This window comes from Dendronephthya gigantea, unplaced genomic scaffold, assembly GCF_004324835.1.
Source record: "Dendronephthya gigantea isolate DGI-Jeju-01 unplaced genomic scaffold, DenGig_1.0 000006F, whole genome shotgun sequence".
Lineage (NCBI taxonomy): Eukaryota > Metazoa > Cnidaria > Anthozoa > Malacalcyonacea > Nephtheidae > Dendronephthya > Dendronephthya gigantea.
In genome coordinates this window covers 2,212,911-2,234,638 of record NW_021163016.1, presented here as the reverse complement: position 1 = coordinate 2,234,638, position 21,728 = coordinate 2,212,911, and the positions used below count along the sequence as shown (strand labels likewise).

At 36.4% G+C, this 21,728-nt stretch overlaps 1 protein-coding gene across 3 annotated transcripts in view; it reads left to right on the top strand.

Moving 5' to 3' along the window:
* LOC114516852 (speract receptor-like) overlaps positions 1–21,728 on the top strand; it is a 31,884-nt gene that overhangs the window by 4,657 nt on the left and 5,499 nt on the right. For 2 of the 3 annotated variants that reach the window (XM_028536438.1, XM_028536439.1), the window contains 2 exons: positions 5,392–5,446; positions 20,920–21,399. In XM_028536438.1, coding sequence (XP_028392239.1) covers positions 21,031–21,399 — 369 coding nt within the window. In that variant the 5' untranslated portion in view covers positions 5,392–5,446; positions 20,920–21,030. Of the gene's footprint in view, positions 1–5,391; positions 5,447–19,174; positions 19,650–20,919; positions 21,400–21,728 lie in introns of those variants that run through there. The other variant, XM_028536440.1, reaches the window with a different exon arrangement.

The window sequence follows — 21,728 nt, the reverse complement described above, 5'->3', positions numbered from 1 at the left end:
AAGCCAATACCACTTGGCATTAAGTAAGATACATGATCCATGGTTTCGATCTATTGTTATAGTTTTAGCGAACTTGGGGTTGAGGTGTGTATGGATGGGGCTAATTCAGGTTGAAAGGCGGGAAAGCATGATCGATTAATTGAAGGGTGGTGGTCTGTGTGTTGAACGAAAGGATCTTTAACCAATTCACAAATCTGGTGAAAAAAATTTGAGGTGAATTATATAAGGTGTGGATCCTCCTATATAACCTTCATCCCGATATGTAATTCCCCACATGAACGGGTGTATTCCACTGATCTATATACACAGAACATAGCGACTACATATAGGCATACTTAACTGATACATCACGAAAACATCGGCAACGCGAGTGCTTCAGTTTGAATCAGTTTCTAAATCAATCCTAAAGTCATGCGTGTCATAGAGACGTTAAAGTTGTATAGCTATATAGTTAAAGGTAGTATTTCTTTCGGTTCAGCACCTCCGTGGCATAGCCTCGTTTTTGAGAAGTGTTGTTGCTAAATCCTGGGCATAAGTACACGTTATCAGATTAGGGTGAACATATTTCAAGGACAGTTCAAGAAGCAATACTGTTCGAGCATAAGGATTTCATCAACATTTTAACATAGCTTGAACTTTCCGCTTTTTCCTAATCAAACATTAAACATACCGTGACTAATTCGTTATACATGAAAATACCCCGTAGGCAAGACGTCATTGCGATCATACTCGTTGGCACTTATCTTGATTGACCTAAAATTTGGCTTGTGAAATAAGCACTTCGGAAGAAATTAGGCTCCAGGCCATTTGCCTATGAGAACTAAAGAAAAAAAGCACCCGAATCACTTTATTCAAAGGAAGCCTCTCACCAAAACGATTCTATAGGTTTCCTGTTTACTTGCGTTATTGTCAAAAGCTTTGGTATGACAAACAGAAATAACAGCCGAATTCATCAACGATAAATATAAACCACGCCCTAAAACACTTAAACTATCCTCGCCTAAAATTCATAAAGTTAGATTATGTCAAACTTCGCAATAAAACGAGTGTAAGATGAAAAAATATCAATGCCAGAGTTAAGTGATAGCTACATAGCTCAACTTCGGGCGGTCAAGTAGGGTGAATCTTAAAAAGATTGGCATTCATTCATTTCCTGGCGAATAAATCGCGAACAAGCGATGTACACTTATATATTGTTTAGAGTGGACAGTAAATTATAATCTTCTAAATTTCTGGGTGGACAACGCTTAGCGAGACCGTTTTTTAAAACAACGCACTCTTCGTCTTTATCGACCAATTCTCTGCGAGTTTTCAACTCCTTGAACAAGATACGTGCGCAGTGGTAACAATACTCGCGCGCATGCTTTCCATTAGCAGTACGTATTTGGTCGCCCAGGTCTAGATATTGATTGAACGTGTCTACGCACCAGAATTCCTGTGATTTTCACCGGAATTAGATCATGCGATTGTCGAAATCCGAGTTTCATTTGCAACGTTCAAGGTTCAATCAGACACACAGCTTGTTGTGTGCTTGTGGTCTCAAAGAAATGCGTCAAGCGCTTATCGGGCTATTATTAATTGGCCATTGGCTGTTAATTACCCCTTGCGCCAAACAGCGGATGTTCTATGGGTAAACATAATCCGCAAAAGGAATTTGCAAACAACATCGTTTCCTTAAACTTAAGAACGTCTTACAAAATCTTTATCGCATTTTAAGCTCATCTGAGCTTTATGGGAAGATCGAAATTGTAGATGGTTTATTTAGGAACTGTGAATCTGATGAAAATTTTTATAATTTGCCGGCCTTATCATCGAGATTTCCATTGTCCAGCGCAGTTCATTTTACGATCTGTGCGTTATAAGCTTTGAAGGGAAAGCGCGTGCAGAAGAGCTGTGCATCTGAGATTTGTCAAGCATGTTTTCAACATTAGCGGTACGGCGCTGCACGATCACACAACAGGTTATTGACCGCATTACGTCACTGCACGACATTGCTTTGTAACTGTTAGACATGAAAAATTGCCCCGCAAGTGTAGGATAATTGAATGTTAATCACGACAAAAACACGATATATCGCTTGAAGTAATTGCTCTATACCGAATATGGTAGAAAATCTCGCTGAGGTCCTTTCATTGACAGGCGTCATGCCGCGCGTTCTACGTAGATTGATCAGATGGATTATTTTTCCACATCTTTTGCGTTTTTATGTATTTTAAGTTTGCTTTCCCGTTGTGTCAAAATATACTACATGCCCTCTTGAAAGCATGCAATATGTCAAATGCTTGGATCTTCCAGCGAGTTTACGGCAGATATTTTGAAGGTATTTTGAAACGAAATTAACAGTGAAGGCAGAATTTTTGCTGTAGACGAGATCTGAACCAAAAAGTGTAATTTTCCCCAAATTCGTCGTGCATGTTGTTGTTCAGACAAGTTGTTTTTGAATGCTTTAGTTCAGGCCATATATAGGTTTATAATGAACTTCCAGTTTACCCCCCTTTAAAGCCTTATGTTCCCTGTAAATTGCAATCAAAGCCCTATATATAGTTCTAATAAAAATAAGGAAAAAAACAATAACATAACAATCCAAACAGCTGTGTAAAATACGTCGGACGATATAATGTTTTGGTAAATGTTGATGATACAAAGTATTCTTCAAGAAAGATTTTCTTTCAAGATTAGTAGCTTCCCTGTCTGCTAAATAGCCTGCTCTAGTATATATAATGTACTTAGAAAATCGAGAAAGTTCTTTTGGTCTCTTAAGTTGAGAGTCAAACTTTGAGATTTAGATCGAGAGGCATTAGCTGTATATTTTGAATTGCTTTAAATTTTTATCGATCAATTGGCTCGTACGTCAGTTGTTGCGAGAAGGTAATTTTTGTGGGATCCGTACGCCACTGTGATAATCTGGTGCATATTTCATTACAGTTCGTTGGTGATAAGTTACGGGTCAATCGAGTTAAAAGTTATAAAAGCTGACTGTAATTTGTGGTTTGATTAATTGTTTCTAAATTCGAATCACCTCACGATCGAGAATTGATTGAGAAGGATGACTGACTTCCTTTCAGAAAAGAAGAACTCTATTTTAAACACTTGATCCCGGCTAAGATAAAATCACCAGTCGTTAAATCGCTGAATTACTGATCAAAAAGGTGAATTGTTGATTCTTACATGAGATCGATTCGTTCTGGCATTGCGGTTTATTTTGCGAGCTAAAATGAGTTTAATACAGTTGATGTTCTTGGGCATAAATGTGTTTTTGGGCCTCCTCAGTTTAAATTAAATAAGTTCAGAGTCGGGCTAAAAACACATTTATGCCCGCGAACATAACTCTATAGTTCTATTATATCATCAATAAATCCTATATTTTACTTTAAACTTAAAACTGAGTCCATTGAACCATTCAGAATTAAATAGCCAAATCTCGATAATCTTAATCATATGGATTCGTCACATCATGATTAAATCAAAGTTTATAGTCGCTAAACCAAGGTAGAATAACTGTATCACTTCATCACATGCATGTACCTGTTAAATAATACACATATAAATAACGACGAAAAAATGTAACCTGAGGATTGAATGAACTCTGAAATGTCTTTAAATTTGATAAATTTTTTAGGTCTTTTTGGTCGTTATTATTTTGAATTATTTACCTCCAAAAGCGGCGTTAAGAAAGTTTATTCATTTAAGTTTATTCATATGAAAAAATGAATAGATTTGATATGACAACTGTTGTTTAAAACAACATGTTATTGCATGGTCGAATTCTAGGAAAGAAAGAATGCTTTAAATCTGAACATCGACGCGTTGATCTGATTCAAATATACCTATCAAAACAGTTTGTGGTCATATGAATCGATTTGTTTGTTGCGGCGAATAACATCTCTTAAAAATAGTGACATTGGCCATTCTCCAATGTTGTGGGCTGCATGCCACATCCTTATACAAATTGACAAATTGATAGGCGGTCCAGATTTGTGTTGTCGACGTACAAGCTTTTTAAATATTTATTCTATTTATAAAATGCGTGGTCCGATCACTTTAAGCTTTGTATACAGAGCTAAGAATAGGTTATACGTTCGGACTATATATGTATATACAGTCTGGCCTTGGCGCGCGAGTTCCGTCCCTGCATGTAGATGCAATTAATTTCTTTTGGCAGAGGCAGAGCTCCGACAGCCACAGAGTTGCTAGCTATAGTGCATCATCAATCACTCGATCACCTCTTGGCCCAGGCCTTATTACTTTCTGCAATCTATGCAGCAGCTAAGTGCATGGTTATAATTACACCTCGAGATCCTGAGAATGCGAGAGGTCGAAATGTGCCCGACGTTTGTTTGACTTTCCCAAACGTTTGTTCACCGCGGCGAGTTTTCCGCTTAAAGATGGACGTGCGGATTGCTTCATAGTCCAGTGTACAGGCACGGGAAATCCGGAGGAATGCTTGCGGTCTGTTTGGCCAAAAAGCGGCTGCTGAATGAGGATATTGTATAAGAGGAGAGAGAGCTCAGGTGCATCGCTTGCAGGAAACCGCAGGAATTTTAAAACTAGAGTATTATCACGGTGTTTATGTAGTATGAATTTTTTATGCCCGCTTGCATGTACCTCTCGTATTTACAATGTGGTGAACTCCCATGCCACTATGACTGTACTTCCCTATTTTCTATCATAAATTTTCCCCTCAAATAAATGACTCTCAAATTACAAACTTCACTTCGCGAAGCTGATCTTGTACGCAGCAAGTATAAAGCTCATGAGTCGGGATGAGGCCTGAATATATATAGCAATTGTATAGAATGTCGATTGGAAGTTGTAATTAAATTCGAGACTATAAGAATGATTTTTTTTATAGAAGCTTAAGTTTGCATGTCCGATTACCATTATGTTATCAAATCACGCTATTAGCATGACGTCAAAACCATTACAGACCCCATTAAACGATACTGTTTTTGAAAAAAAAAGAATTTATGAATGCCATCAAATCCTTGTTTTTGAGGTTTTTTGATAAACTACCTGAAACACGAACCGTTTAAAAAATTTATTGTGTTAGTCGATCACTTTTTGGCGGTGATGAAGAGTAAACGTTTCCTAAATCTATTGGGCTATACACCGCATGCATTTCGAGTGTTTAAGTTATGTCAACAAAACCGAGGCAGGAATTTTTAGGCAGTATATATATACATATATATTCCTTTATGAGCTTATAATTGCTCTCGAGTAGCCAAAACCACAAACTTGTTTATATTTCCTGTATATAAATAGGCCCAGCGGGTGATCTCGTATTCTCGTTCCTAGTGTCCGCGAGCGTCCTCAGCTGAGCCCGGCACTCTCTTGCACCTCGGCAGGCAGCACATATATAAAGTGACATTCGAATTTCTGATTCTCTTTTAGTACTACAGCAGCCACTACGGTTTCCGCTTTGGATTCGTCGAAGGTATAAACTCAGGTTAGTTTTCTGTCTTGTATATATCCATCATACGTTAATCAGTACTACAAGTTGCTGTGATATGTTAAGGCTATTATAATGTTAATATCTAGTACTTTAGTTTTTTTCTGGCCCGTGGAATGTACGACTTCTGAGGCATTCGTAGACTTCGAGAGTGATAAATTCGTACATTATGTTCGCGTTTGTGTTCAGTCGATGCAATATCTTGTGAGTGCAACCTCAGTTTTTGACCATCTAAGGACGTGGTTTAGTGATAGTTCACAAGACCTTCAATATCGTCCTTATATACAGTAATGTTTCTGGTCTTAGCTGCTTACTTGGTAGATATAGATAATTTGGGCGCGGAATTATGACTGTAACAACATGGAAAATTCAACACGAATTTTTTTCATCATCATTTTAACTGCGAGAAGTATTGATCTCGTTTGTCCAGTTTTAACATTTTAAATGTATTCTGGTATAGGCTATGTTCGCACTTGAAACTCAGGTCTTTGACGATATTGTGTTTGTTTTGTTTCAAGTATTACATGACTAATTACAATAGCTTCTTCCTGAATTTTTCAATCATATATCGCCAATTACCCTTGTTTGGCATACAGTCGTATTTTTTACATGAAGTTGTTGTTTTGAGGGCCTGAATTTGGACATTCTCAGAGACAGATGTGACTTTTAGAGCTTGCATATCACTCTGAATGTTGCCATAAATGCTCGTGCTCTTGGACATAATTATATACATCCTAAACTGAACAGCTCCTCGATCAGCGTTTGTATCATTCATGATTACAAACCGCGAGAAATCGACCTGTTAGAACTTTTAAAATAGAAGTTTTGGTTCACCATCTATTAGTTTTTCTATAAAGAATCTTTGTTCAGTTGAACGCGAAACGTTTTTGGTCGCTTCAAAAGGACGCCACTTTGAAGATCTCTTTTGAGCGATGCTCTATACATATTCTATATAGAGGCGTGGCTTATTCAGCGCTGCGTGGCCGATTAAATAGTAACTCTTATGCAGTTCATACTATTTTATAATACCTGATATTCATGTTAGCGCGTGTTATGCTGACGTTGGTTGAGGCTTTGCATCTGGTAAACACAGATTCGATAAAACTGCGGACCGGCGTGCCAGATTAGATATGTATGCATTTGTATGTGTGCCTAGATCATTTTGTAGTCATCTTGTGCTGTTAAAACGAGATTGTTTGACATTTTTAAGAGGAACTTTGGCAATGATTTGACCCTAATTCCTATTTAATTTGTGATATTTTGCGTATTGCATGCAGGTATTTTGCGAGCGCCATCATTTGAAGCGGCGTACGATATGGATTGTGTTGATGACATGCAACTTTACTTCATAAATTCACTGCCAGATCGATCCTCTCCGTTATTATACGTCCGTACATTAGATGCAAAGGACTCTGCTAAAATTAAACACGCATTGCATGGGTTGTCCGCCAACGCGTTTTTGTGGGTACCTGTAATTTGACTTTACGTACTACGAAAACAAATTAATGTTAATAGGGCCAGCATCGTATGTTCCTAACAATATTGAAATTGTGCGTAACAATATTGTAGACTTGGCTTTAGATGTTAGTGCAGGTAAACTGGCCTATGTCCTTCTACTCAGTGATGCTTAGGTACCGAATAATTCCTAAATAAATCAATAAAATCGTAAAATGCGGCGCAAAGTTTGTAGTTATACCACCCGAGAGCATTTCAACACTATCTTTTTTTGAGGTAAAGTTATCTTACGTGTATAGGTGTCTGTCTATAGTTACTGAAGGGTGATACTATATTTTTTAATTGTCGAAAGATACCTTGCAAACAGATGGAAAACTCCATCCTCAAAATAACTACACGTTCAGTTCTGCATGCCTTTCATGAGAGATGCTCTGTTATCTGATTATGAATTTGTTTGCACCTATGTCGAATCAACAAAGTATTATATGCTGCATATAATGTTTTGGTGCATGAGAGTTTTTCGCGTATATATGAGCTGTCTCTATAAGTCACCGCAACAAATCCTCTCAGGCGTTACCATTGACGTAAATTCACTTGAGGTCGAGGAGAATTGGCTCAGTCAATTTATCTAGAATGAAAAAGAATGCCAAAGAATGTTTAAATTGTCTAGAAATGTTCAATCTATCAAACTATAAATAACGACTTGTGATGGGTAAAATTAGAGATAATTTAGAGTTGATTTTGAGTGTAAATTAATTGGGATCTTCAGATTCCAAAGATATGCACGTAGCCGAACTTTTGCACAATTTCCAAATAACTGTTGACGTTTAGGTTTCAACAGTATTGTTTCCACATATAAAAGGCGCCGATATTCATTTCTACTTTGAAACCTAGCCAGAAAATCGATGTCTCCAAAATAATTTTCTCCACTTAAAACAGGCGTACAGAAGACCGCCGTATAGAATATTAATCCGTGACATGTTGCAAACAATATATCACTACAAATACATTTCAATCTGTGTGGGCGTTTGCGCGTACGAGTCTACAAACTTTATAGTTCCCGTTTGATGAGTCTGCTAAAGACTGCCACATTCCACTTGCCCAGAGCTGACGACCTCACGACACGGCCACCTTAGCCGGTTCCTCTCGTGTGCGAGAAGAGTATTTGCGAGGAATTCACCTCGCAATGCAAGAGAAAAACCTCGAATCAAAACTCTATTGTGTCAATACGTTCGTGTTTCTATGGAAATCGACATTCTTGCATTCTTTAACATCGCAATTTCGCTGCTTCTGTATTTTTCAGTTGCATTTGACCTATATATAGATATAATATTTATCAACGCTGTGCAAACCTGGTTTTTTAACACACTACAAACATTGAGCTTCACTATCGAAGGGAAAAATTAATAAAGCCAGTTATTATAAACAACTATATCAAGGAACTGGTCTAGGATTGCGCTTGCGTTATTAACTAATACACAAAATCTGCAGCACCGAATTTCCCCAAGAAGCTCTTCAAGTACATCGTGTGTAAACTTAATACTCATATATATATTAAATATATTCTATAGGTCTTTGGGGGATCTATCATCAGTTTATAGTTATATAAAACTATTCCTTGCATGCAGACGGTTTTTTCTTCATTTTTTTCTATAAAATAATGATTCGAAAAACGTCATATTCATTAGCAAGTTCGAGTGTGGAATGTCGTCCATCTTTCCTGAATCAGAGTTTACCAGTAGTTGTTAGCTCATCAAGGCGATACATTTAAGCAGGGCTATACTTCTCTTGATTTCTAAATCATGCACAGCGGTCTATATATGTAATCTCAGGAGTGAAATCGGACTGCGAAATGGGAAGATTTTTACTCACCCCCAGCTGCCACTTAGCTAAGTAATAAAATTTCGTCACATTAAGTCCACCTACGTCATTGCCAGTCAGTACCAGTGAAAATTAAAACTATAAATAAAATTGTCCCGTGCATATTTTCTAACAAATCATCGCTCGTAGGAATCAATACGTTGAATTGGTTCTGCCCTAAAGTATAGCGTGGGCTCTGCTGCATTAATTGAGCATAAATCATTTTTATTAAGACACCTTAAACGATAATCTAATTTTGGGTGATTGTCTATATACCAAATGAGGACCGTGTTCGCAGACCGACGCATCCTGGTATTAACTCTTTGTATCTCTATGATTTATCGTCGGAAAGTGTTAGTGATAAGACCCCTCTGGACTTAGGCTCGTCAGCCTCGTCTCGCACCTTAAAGTATATCAACGCGCCATAAAGGCGGTTCCCTAATTGCCTTTTGCACATTTCGAAAGAACTGAATAGCGAAACACTTTTTATTAATTTTAAAATCAATAAAAAAAGTCGAAATGCTTACTTTCTGTAAACCGAAAAACATACTGTTCTTGTGGAAATTAGTTAGCTTTCAAAAAACGTTTGCGCATGCGTTGAAATGAATTAAAGTTGTTCTGCACCGCAACAATCACGACTCCTGGAGATAAATAAATTACGAGGTTTCGCATCATTGTTTCGTTTCTCAATCAAGGATTGTTTAAACTGCAGTTGCCAAATTGAAAACTTTAATTATTGTAACTAAACGAAGTTTTCGTCCATATTGTAGTCATCACTTGTCAAGATAAAAACTTGTGCCAGACTGCACATGACGTCTTGACGCATAGCTTCAATATTCCAAAGTGGCGGAAAGCTCCAGTTAAGGCAATGCAATTCTACTTTTAAGAGATGTAAATTAGGAAAGAGTCTTCAAAATGTAAGTGTAAGAAACGCCATGGAGTGTAATAAAGACAAAAGTTTGATAGTTGCCAAATTCACATCTCTCAAAAGAAGAATTGCATTGAAAGTTGCAGAAAAAATTGCGTGTAACAGGGCCTTTACTGAAATATTAAAAAAAGCTTAGCATAATTGGTGAATAGATTCTAGCGGAAATTCTGTGCATTTTTTCCAAGTGAGACAATGAATATTTTTGTTTCCATTCTCCTGTCGTGTTAAACAAACCTGTATATTTGTGCTTAAAGCATACCTTATAAAAGATGAGTTAAACAAACTTTATTCGCCCTTTCCTATTGGGAAATACGGGGAAATAAAGCAAACAGATTTGTTGGAAATATGAAATGATGATTTACAAATATTATAATATCTAATACGATTTTTTTGTGGTTTCACCTCCAATAATCCTTGATAAAAGTACTCGCAGCTTAGCCTAGTTTAGCAAGAGACCATATTTAGGCAGAACTGTCTGGCTGCTTGTAGACTAACGAACATTCGATACTACGTTAAGGTGGCTTGGTAGGAATAAATTAGGTAAGCATATTTTTCTTCTTAAAACGTTTCATAGTGTAGAATTGTTCTTCGTTAGTTATCCTATTAGTTAATTGCACACCCCAATTACTACCTCTTGAGTACTGAAAAGCATTATTCACCTCAGGAGGAATCTCGGTTATAGTAAGGTTCCGAAAATCTAGGTAGCAATTCGTTGTGTTCTTAAGTCGCACAAATAAACTTCATCGATCCAGAGATGTCGTGAGGATACAATGTAATATATGTTTCCTCTCTAGCTGAAAATGGGGTTGATCTCAGGAAATGCTGTCAAAGCACACTAAATAATTCCCTTTAATTAATTAAGTCTTGTCAAATTATCTCAATTAGTAAGAAAAACATGTATGATTTTCGTTTACTTACCTCTAGAGCTCATAAGTTGATAAAGTGCACCGATCCAGGTTTAATGTTGTTAACACAATTGAAAGCTTTTCAAAACCACCTTATCCTATTAGAAAATGTATTATCGAATATTCTGTAGTCTAATGATCAGTCAGACGTTTAGCGTCCTATATCCAAATTTGGTTTCATTGGGGCGTCCTGCAATGTCTGAAGAACGTTCAGGAATCGCACGATCTGCATGGGATGTTTTTTTCAGAGTGTATACAGCCCGTACTAGATTATGTATCTTACGTTTTCTGTAAAACTATATGTGTTAATAATGTAAAAGTTTTGCTTTTTTGGAGATGTTATACTTAGTTCAGCACTGGAATAACTCGTATGACAGGTTTTTTAGTAACAGTAGTGTTTTCATCATGATTAGTCCTAATTCAAATATAAGACACTGAATTGAAACTATACATCGATTATAATAAGTCTATTTGCATGTAATAGCATGTGCTTCATAGTCGTCTACCCAATGACGTCATCTGCCGGAAAAGTAATTTTGATCCATATGAATCTTAGCCGCAAGTAAGAGCGATTTATCACGCAAATGCACAGGGTAATGGTATTTGTTGTAATTCAATTGGGTTTCCTGTTGGGTAATTCAATTATTGAAATAATGATGCTGAATTGAAATGTCAATCAAAGAGAATTTCATAGAATTCATGATATGCATTAGCTAAAACCGTCTCGTTGCTGGACCAGTATTGAATATAGAGATTTAGATTTAGGTCGGGAACGTCAAAGACAAATCCCAAGGGCGAATCACGCCATTTACTCGCCATTCGGACGAGATGACATTTCAAGGTATATGAAAGCAGAACTTCAAATTCGGCTCATGCAGTTCATTATATTCGTCAAATATTTATTTCTTTGACGGAGTCGTATAGATTAAAAATTTCGCTTTTCTTTTCAATTGCGAGAAGTCAATCGTACTGTTCTTCACTTGACAAACCACAATTAAAAAGATTAAAAAGAAAATAAAGCGAAAAACGTCGTTCGATCGAAAAACGCCTTCACAGGAAACCGCTCGAATGAAAGTGAGACAGTAATGATATAGAAGATTGAGAAACGAATTAACCACTACGCAATTCGATTAATCACGTTAATAAAGTGCGCAAGGCAACCTCTTTAGTCATAACAGACAAAGCCAAATAGAATGCATTTGAAATTTCGTTTGATCGAAATATTTCGTCTCGTGGACACACACAATGACAACAAGAATTGTTTAAGTCAGTGACTCTCGTGCATGCGTGAAATCTTACTGTAAAAAAAATGAGGCAAGTGATCCAATCTCTCACCTTGTTTATAGGAAAATATGACATCCTGACCTAAGATCACACTATTTCGAGCTAAAAGCCATGTTACACGGTGCAATTTTCTTGCAACTTGCAATGCAATTCTACTTTTAAGAGATGTAAATTAGTGAAGAGTTTTCAATTAGTAAGTGTAAGAGACGCCATAGAGTGTAATAAAGACAAAAGTTCTGTTGTTGTCAAATTTACATCTCTCAAAAGAAGAATTGCACCGTGTAACATGGCCTTAAAATCACGCTATTTGAAGCTAACTGCAGGTGAACTAAATGTAAAATAGTATCTCCGTTAACAAATTTGTTTATCGATTTGTTATTGTATAATTGATAGTTGTTTTCAAACGATTCCGGAGCCTTTACGATTGCTATCCAGACAACCAAAATACTGAATGCTAAAGAAATCACACTATTGCTCAACATTTGTCGAAAAGCTAATGCTCCCCACATGAATTCCCCTCATTTTGTCACTTCATAAACCAAAATTTGATCAATGTTTCAATTTTACTAAATTTTCTGAAGTATAAACCTGTGACTTATTTCAATGCTACTTAGATATAGAACATGCAATAATAAGCTGTTCCTTCGGGGGACATGTCGCAGTGTTCGGAAGCTTTCTTCCAATTGGGTAATGCTTTTCTATGCTTTCTAAAGAACGAAGCTATAAAGTTCAGCCAATGAAAATCATTCTTGCGAGGAGCTGCGACACTACCCTCCTTCGGCACAGATATGAAGTTTTGCGGTTTTTGGCCGGATAAAAACAGTTTTGTAACCATAGACTCACTGAGTGTTGGATTAAGACATTGCGTGATCTTTGCAGTTAATCAATCCCTGTATCGTCTGCCGTATCTTTAATGCGTTTTCCGCATTCGGCCCATTTCACATTAGATAAAGCTCTCTAATTTTGTTTATGCATATCTTGTGTGTACATGGAGCCCACAAATCCAAATGTATGGATGGGAGTGTGGTTCAAAATAAACATATATTTAATGTGAAACACAGACATCAAAATTGGCCAAGACCATTTATATATATAGGGCCCCTTATTCTACTGAATTACAAAGGAGGGGGCTGTACTTAGAAGAACAAAATGGAATGATAGAATAATAAGGAAGGAGTTTAGATTATTCTTCAATTCGGCCATGTTGGTGGTCTAGCAGAAAAGAATATCTTATTAATCCTATTGAAAGCAAGCTCTATAGTTAACCAGCGTGGGCGAGCACTTTTGTCTGATATGCCCCCGATAGCGTGTTTGCGTGTGAACAATTTTGCAAACAAGAAAAAAGCAAACGACTTCTGCTGGACTATTTTAAGCAAGTTCAAAACGTTCGGCCGGTACTGATTATACCTTGCTGTACTCAAAAAGAGAGCTGTATAAAAAATGAATCGATCTCAGACATAATTGTGTTACCAATAGCTTGCGGATAATTTTTATCATAATCTGGCCAGAAAAACTAATTTGGTACATTAAATAATAAATATTCATCGATTTATACATTGAACTAAGCCCTTCTTATGATACGCGCTATGTCACGGAACGTTTTCCGTGCCAAGCACCTTATGACGTATGTCTTTTTATCATAAATCAACTATGTCACAAAATTAGCATATTGTGTAGGCGGACTAAGTATATTCCCCACACCTGAATTAAGAGTAAGACGTGATATTTCAATTATAATCGTCTATGATAATAGTCAAATGTGCACTCTGAGCACTGAGAGACTGAAGGAAATAATCCTTCTCTTCGGTGATCGAGTAACCTCATAAGAATAGTTTTATCAAAAACTCGTAATGCAAATGAGTTTATATGCAAAATAATTACTCTGCGAACTGTCATTGAGAGTCCCAAAGTAGTCGTTCCACAAGCTACTGATATATTCCACGATTCATTATTTTAAACTACGATTATTTTCATCATTCTCCCAGAAGTCACATTTGGCTCCTGATAAGCTTAACTGAAATAGCTGTATATCAAAAAAATCTTTATAGTTCTTTTAGGGCTGAGTATTACGTCCGGATTTTTGACTGCATCGAATGCAATTAAGCAGGCCTTTGGGGGTTCAAACTGTTTGTTTTTTGGTGCTTAATCTGTGCTCGATTTTAGATTTATTTATAAAGAATATCGAGTTGGCTCATGACCGCGATCGACCTGTCATGAAAAACAAGTTCTTAGCTATAGAAAAAATATAGAAAAAAAATTGGGTAATATTTCATTGCACGATTTTGGTCATTCGTAAATAGTTTTCCTAACATTTTGCGTCAATTGGAAGTTTCTGCACGTCATTTACCTGCGTCAAGCTATTCGCCTGTGTCCAAAACTCGTACCATTGTGCGTCATTTTGTGATATTTTAACATCAGATTAAAAGAAATTTAAAAGAGTATTTTTTCCTGTGCACGGTCAACAGAGACCCAATACTAATAATTATAATTATTGCATGATATTGTTACTGTTCATCAATAGTGTATGTGCATGCTCTCATTGTTTCTCTCCGCCTAGAGACAAACCACCTTTAAGGGCAGGTTTCCTAAAGTCCCGACAACATGGTTTTCCTCAACACCCATACATTTCCTCATCCGTGTTCAAATAATTCCTCCACCCTGTTTTTTCTAACAACAAAATATGTTTTAAACCGAACCAGGGAAACGAAACAAACAATCATGTGTGGTATAGAGTAATTTGATCCTTTCCTGTAGCTGTATATAGAAATAGATTTAATCAATTCTTTCAATCAAAACTATATTCTTAAAAAGAGAATATTACCAAATGTATGCTATGCAAATTTAACTGCCCATACTCGTAAGGAATACACTAGAAGGAAAAGTGTTCCTTATCTTGATACCAAAAACATTTGACGCAAATTAAAGTGATGGGAAACGTATTGCAATAAAGCGATGCTTTAATTCATGTTATCAAATGATTATTTTTATTATATTCATGCTCATCATATATTCCTAATATATATGTCAAAGTGTTCATATGACCTTCATGATGTTAGAAAGTATTTGCATTTGATCACGTCTTCCCTGTTTTGTGTCTAAATTAGGTTCAAAAAATTTTCTCATGATGTAAGTTGTTATGTTTCGTCTTTTAAATTTCGGATGTCCTTATGTCTTTATTACGTCTGTTTTCTTTAAAAATATTTATTTCATCGATGCGATAACCAAGTAAACCAACCCGTTTTAATATACACAACATGGGTACTGAGATAAATATTTTTATCTAAAAATAGTTAACATGTAAAAGATTATAGGAAATCAAACAGTGAATCTGATATGTTTAACTATATTATATGTCAAAACTAACTTAAACACATCAGAAAAGCCGTTATAGGCGAAGTGAATATATATATATATATATATATATATATATATATATATATATATATATATATATATATATATTTATATATATATATATATATATATATATATATTAAATTAATATAAATATATTAAAAAGAGTTGTTGCTCCAGGGCAATTCATTTAACCTTTACTTTTAATATAATTATAGCTAATGTGTTTTGTAGTTTTATATGCATGATTGTCAAAATATTTATATTTTTACACACATAAAATATTGCATTTATATACACACATACTTAGCTGTGTCAGATTACGCTCAATAGCTATGTATAAAAATGTATACGCATTTCTGAAAGATAGCTTCCTTAGCATACGGTTCCTTATTTTTTGCTGTTATTTCCGTTCGGTTATAGGCGTTAAAAACGAATTCAAAAGAAATTCCATTAGATTTTCCCTTGTATGAAAAACTTTTCTGTGAACGGATATAATTTTATTTTATGTACGTCATGGCGTTGTCATGTCTGCCCCTAAATCATACGTATATGTATATCTGAGTTCCGTGAATTGAACAAAAATGCTAAATTATGTTTGCTTGAATTTGAGAGACCACATTTCAAGCCATCGTCTCATCTGGTGAGTTATTTATGCATTAGATTTATAAATTCAATATTATCATTACAGTAAAAAGGTGATTCATTTCATGGGAAATTAACCTTGATGTTTGCCTTGATAACAAACTACTTTCATGTAATATTATCCGATATCAATTATAAACAAATTTGTACTAAAATAATCGTAAAGGCTCGTTTACACTTGCAATTTTTGCTGCTATTTTATCTGCGATTTTCGTCTTTTGATAGATGTGAACGAGTGAATTATAGTTACGAATGTTCAAATAAGAGCTCTTATACATCAGAACATTAATTCGTTACTAATTACGCATTCAGATCTATCAAAAGAGGAAAATCGCATATAAATGGGCCTTCAAGGACATATTTTGCTGAAATTTTGTTGAAGATTTAAATATACCACCGTATTTCAGTCAGGCAGATCATAGTTCCTCCTATATAATTTATATGTTTTCTATATGTTTAATGTTCAATATAACTGCACGTAATTAACTTCAAAAAACACTCCTCGCCCTCTTTGTTGCTTAGCACATTTCTTTGTGTGTTTGACTCGCTGAAACCGCAGTTGTAGATGTGTCTCGTCTTTGTATATATAATATTAGCATAATTTCATTTCATGGGCAAACCGTGGAGAATATGACTTACACATACTCCTATCACAAGTGGTCATTGTACAATTTTGATTTTTTCCATTTAAGGACCACTTCCCTTTTGAGTTTTATATAAGCGCATAAGAACAGTTCAGTGCTAGCTATACATGCATGCATGCATAAAATTGAATTTGAGAGTAGATTTTGGTAACCTTAGAAACACCGCCAAATAAGCTTGGCACACTTCGCGTTTATCAACTTACTATGTCAAATTTACTATGGACAACGGTTTTAGGGCGAAAAGAAATCGATAGCATATAGAGGAACTTGTTTTTTCTTGCGTTTTTGTAACAACATGTAACAACTACACCTAAAAATGCCAGCTATCCGTTGCATCTTCAGTTAATAAATTCCCTTGGGCTATATATAGTGAGTGATACATACATAGGTGTAAGTAATACATGTATATGTATGTATATATATATAGGTGTTAGCGTAAATGCATGCATGACTGTCCAATTATACGGGTTCAACCATGTCGCAACAAATACGGTTTTGCGTAGCTATCAGAAGAGAAAGTGTAAATAACTTTAGTTGTATCCCATTTGTCGTGCATAAAAATTGTAATCTGTCCACGACTCCAAGTGTCCAAGTGTCTTTTAAAGTGTTTGTAGCATAGTTAGGAGTGTATACTGACGCCAAGTACTACATATATATGACATGTTATTGCTTGTTTTAATTTATCGCGGAACATCAAATTTCTCCAGGCTGTGCAATGTTGATACTACTGATAAGTATATATAAGATTTTCCAAGGTCAAGTAATGAATGCATACAATGGAAAGTTAGAAGAATTCCACTTAAGTTCTTAACCCTTTAACACTTTTGGTCCATGAAATTGAGGAACGTATATTCATATTCCAGTAACACCCTATATCGCAAGACCTTATACATCATTTAATAGCTGGTTTACATGCAGATCACATGCAAAATCTTGGCCTGTTTTGATTTTTGCGCCGAGATATGGATTATTTTTATTGATTATTCCATTCTCCTTTACTGATGGACATAAATAACGGATATAGCTAGTTCTTTCTTCACTTCTGTATTTTACTAGGAAACGGGACTTGCAACACCTTAAATGCTGGATGTCTCAATATAAACAGATATAGTAGGGACACTAAGCTTTTAGACATAATTTCAGCCATTTTTCATGCCATATACAAATGGTTTAAACTTCAACTCATCTCTTTCTATTTAAGTTCAAAAATATTTGCAAAGCATTTCCTGTGTTTTTGTTTATGGAGCTGGTTGTACGAAGCCCAAGTGAACGAGTGAACTTAAATCTGATATGCTGTGTGTGTAGTTGTAAACATATTGATGTATTGATGTCGATAAACTTTTGTTTTCTTCAGTGATAAATGTATAATATTCGTGTAAGTTTGCACGGTGTCATAAAATATAAGTATAAGGCCCGGGTTAACGGACCGAAAGCTTTGCGGTATTAAATACTTACGTGGTGTACCTACAAACTAATTTACGTAGGCTATTCAGTAATAAATGTATATAGTTTTGCACTTTTTTCAAGCCTATCCATGCACCTCACAGTTAAACATAACGGGTTACATACCGCAGAACATTCATTTAACTGCTTGGCTGACAGCAGTTCGTTTTCATCGAGACTTTAAAATGATGGCATACATAATTTATAAGAAAAAAATATATAAAAAAGGGGAAATAGATAGGTGTAAAAAAAGTCTTGGACGCAATTGAAAATAATACAAGGCATGTGTAGACGACAAGTGGCTATATTCCATTTTATAAATTCTTGCTGGAATCTGTCAAAAGTGATTAATCTAGCTGTTTCTTCTTGCGAATATAAGAATTCAAAACATGCAATAGGTTCGTTTGGCGGTTTCCATGGCTTATTGATTTTGAGAGATGTCTGAGTTGAATTGGAATAGCGTTGCTATCGATTGGAATATTCGTTATCCGTTTCAAGACTTTACTTGTTGATAAGCTGATGTGTATTTAATGCTATCAGGGAGCATATGTAATTCTTCTATCAAAACAGATAACAGCACACTATAACTCCTAATCGATGAAAATCGTGGACAATTGCTCAATATAGAAAACAGCGCCCAACACCATTGACTTCTCAATCACGCGACAAAAATTTAGGTCGCGGGCTTTGTGCTTGTTCAATTAGGGGGATCATGATTTCAAAGAACACGTGCGCATCTACTCCAAATTCGTTCCACAACATCGCTATTCGTGGAATGAACGTTTATGTTTATCCAACTCCCAAGTCAGCACGTTATAAATAAGTTTCATTTAAAGCAAATTTGTCAAGAAAACAAAAATTTGGACGCTATCTCGCCAATGACGCACGACCTCCTACACGAGGAAAAACAAGTGGCGCTAAGTCTATTTTGGGGCAAAGAAATGTCACATATTTCGGTGAACACATTTTCGCGAGGGTATTAGTGTAATTTCAAGGCTTCTTGTAGATTTAGTGGGTTTTTTTACAGCAAACTGCTGTGCTACAGACCAAAGTTTATGATATTACATTGACGTCACAGTTACGTTAGAACTTCAAGAGTTTCCGGACTCTGTCCAAAACAAACATAATTCTATACAAAGCACTTGCGATTTTAGCTCTCAAAATGCAAAACCAACTTGTGCTTCTGAGTTACGTAAAACAAAGAGCTCTTGATGTGATTTGCGCAAGTTCATTGCAAAACGAGCCTGCGGAAAATGCGACTCGGCGAGTCCTCTTGATGACAAGAGCCGAAACGCGTAAAATTGAGTCGCTCCCGAAGGATGATTTCATTCTTAAAACCGCAACGCTATAATCGAGATCTTGGTGGCTTCGCACGTACGAATCGCTTGCTATTGTTTTTGGAAAAACTGGCTTTTGGCATCTTTCCTCTCAAGTGTCGATTTGCTAGCACATACAAACATTTGGTCGGCTAAGATCAATTGATATCTTATAGGGATATGCTGATTTCATGATACATAAGTGAGGCCACTTGACGCTTATGTGACCAATCACGTCGCGTCCTCGTGTCCATCCACGAGCACTCGCTGCGCGGGTATATATTCCTAAGCTCTTTCAGAACGTTCATTACACAGTCACAGATGCAGAAGGCGAATTGATATCGATTAGCTTTGGTGTGCAAAAAGGTAAATCACGGAGCGAAATTTAAGCGAAACATTGTTGCATACTATAATTTGGTACATTTTTGACAGGCCTTGCATATAGTCAGATATTTGAAGAGGCGACACTTGGACATCAGACATGTCAATTGAACAGGAATTGTAGCATTTTGCTATATACTGCTACTAGTAGTCTGATATTATAATAACTATATAGCTCTATGCTGAATTTTCATAGTGAAATATCATTTGGTTACCATGTTCGGGCTTCTATATGACTAATACCTTTCAATAACCGATGCTGTTCATAGCATGTATTTGGAGGCCTCTTTTTCAACAAAACGGGAATATTCAAGTGCAACATCCAATCACTTAAATTGTCTCTAATCGGTTGTTGAATTTTCTTTTAAAACTCTCGTGATTTCTTTTAAAAATGACGCTAAAGGGCTAAAAAAATCTACGCGAAAAAGTGATTCCAATCGAGACAGGTCAATGTTGCAAGTATTACATATGGGTGTAGTACGGAGACAACGTCAATTGATTAGTCAAATATTGGCTCTAGCTCCGCTTGGCAGATGTAGCTGAGATAAGTGAAGATACTATCTCCCCATTCTCTACTACAATTTATGCATAGCGCTGACCAGTGTTGGAAATTTTGGCGACTGTGGTATTTCATGAAACATTTTTTTCAATTAGACGAACATGTTGGGAAACGTTTATTCACGCATTTCGAAGGCAAACCTTTGCCATTTCTGCGAGCATTGCACGATTTATAGTTTTAACTTCTAATGTACTTTTTCGAGTTTACCCTTTACAGCATATTTAGCCGTGTCCCGTGCGTCGCCTCCCACCAGGGGTTTCCGTGTACGATGTCGTTTAGTAACTTAGCCTTACAACTGTGTAAATAGACAATTAACATAATCAGTTCTTAGAGAATCGGCTGGTTTAGACCTCCTGCATGCATAGCGCGTCGGCCTATAAAGGTAACCCTTCGCGAAGAGACGTCTGCAGATCGGCTGCGGAACGATCGCTGGATGAATTCTCGTGTTGTCACAGGGAACTTTCTTGATGGGTCAGCGATTGTGTCACACCACTTCGATTAGCACTGTCGAGCGCGATCATTATTGTTGAAAGACACCATTCTCTTGGTCGTGTGATTTTGATTTGGGTCAGGGCAGCTTACAAGTAGTTTTAAGAAGATAAATGTGTAGTTCAATATTATTATTGCTAAACCAATTACTTTCAAAGTCGCACACCTGGGATAAGTCTATTTAACCATCTGTTTTGCCTTTTTTAGAACGAGTTTACGTACATCATCTTTAAAGATTGCCGTTGATCAGCCACAATTTTAACTCAATAGGAAATAGCGTGTCATAGCAACGCAGAGCTTTGTAATCGTCGAAAAAAAATGGCCAGCAAAATGCACATCGTCGTTTTCCCTCTTATTCTTGCGTTCGCATCTGCAAACTCGTTGGAAGAGTTCAAATTGGGCGTATTGCTACCGTACACGTTCGATGCCAACTGGGATTTCCCGGCGGCCGATCATTACGCTTCGGCGGTTAGCCTGGCAGTGGAGAAAGTCAACAGCGATCCCACAACATTGCCTAACGCGAAACTCAGTTTCATATGGAATAACACGGCGTGTAACCAAAGTAAAATGGTAGCGCAACAGCACTGGCAGATCAAACAAGGGGTCGTTGGCTTCATCGGACCAAGCTGCTATGGAAGAAAAGCTGCCAGAGTAGCAAAACGACGTGATTTAGCCGTCGTTTCATATGTGAGTACTAAAAAAAGACTGATTTTCTAATTATTTTGTCCTTAAACGTATAAACAGCGATATTTGTTGTTTTGTTTTTCTCCCAGTTCATATCCATCACGCAATTTAAACTCTACCCCTTGGGCTTAAGACTTCAGCTGTCGATCAAATTCATGCGCTAGAGCATGCATGTTTATCGATGAAGATTATAGCCTTGAGTTTAAGCTAAAAGCTAAAGCTAAAGTTTGTTGGTTTTCCTGCAAGCTTTCCCCGCAGACGAAAATGTTTTGAAGCAAGAGTTTTTGGTGGAACAACTTCTGCTTTATATAAAAAAGGAACATGGTCGCATG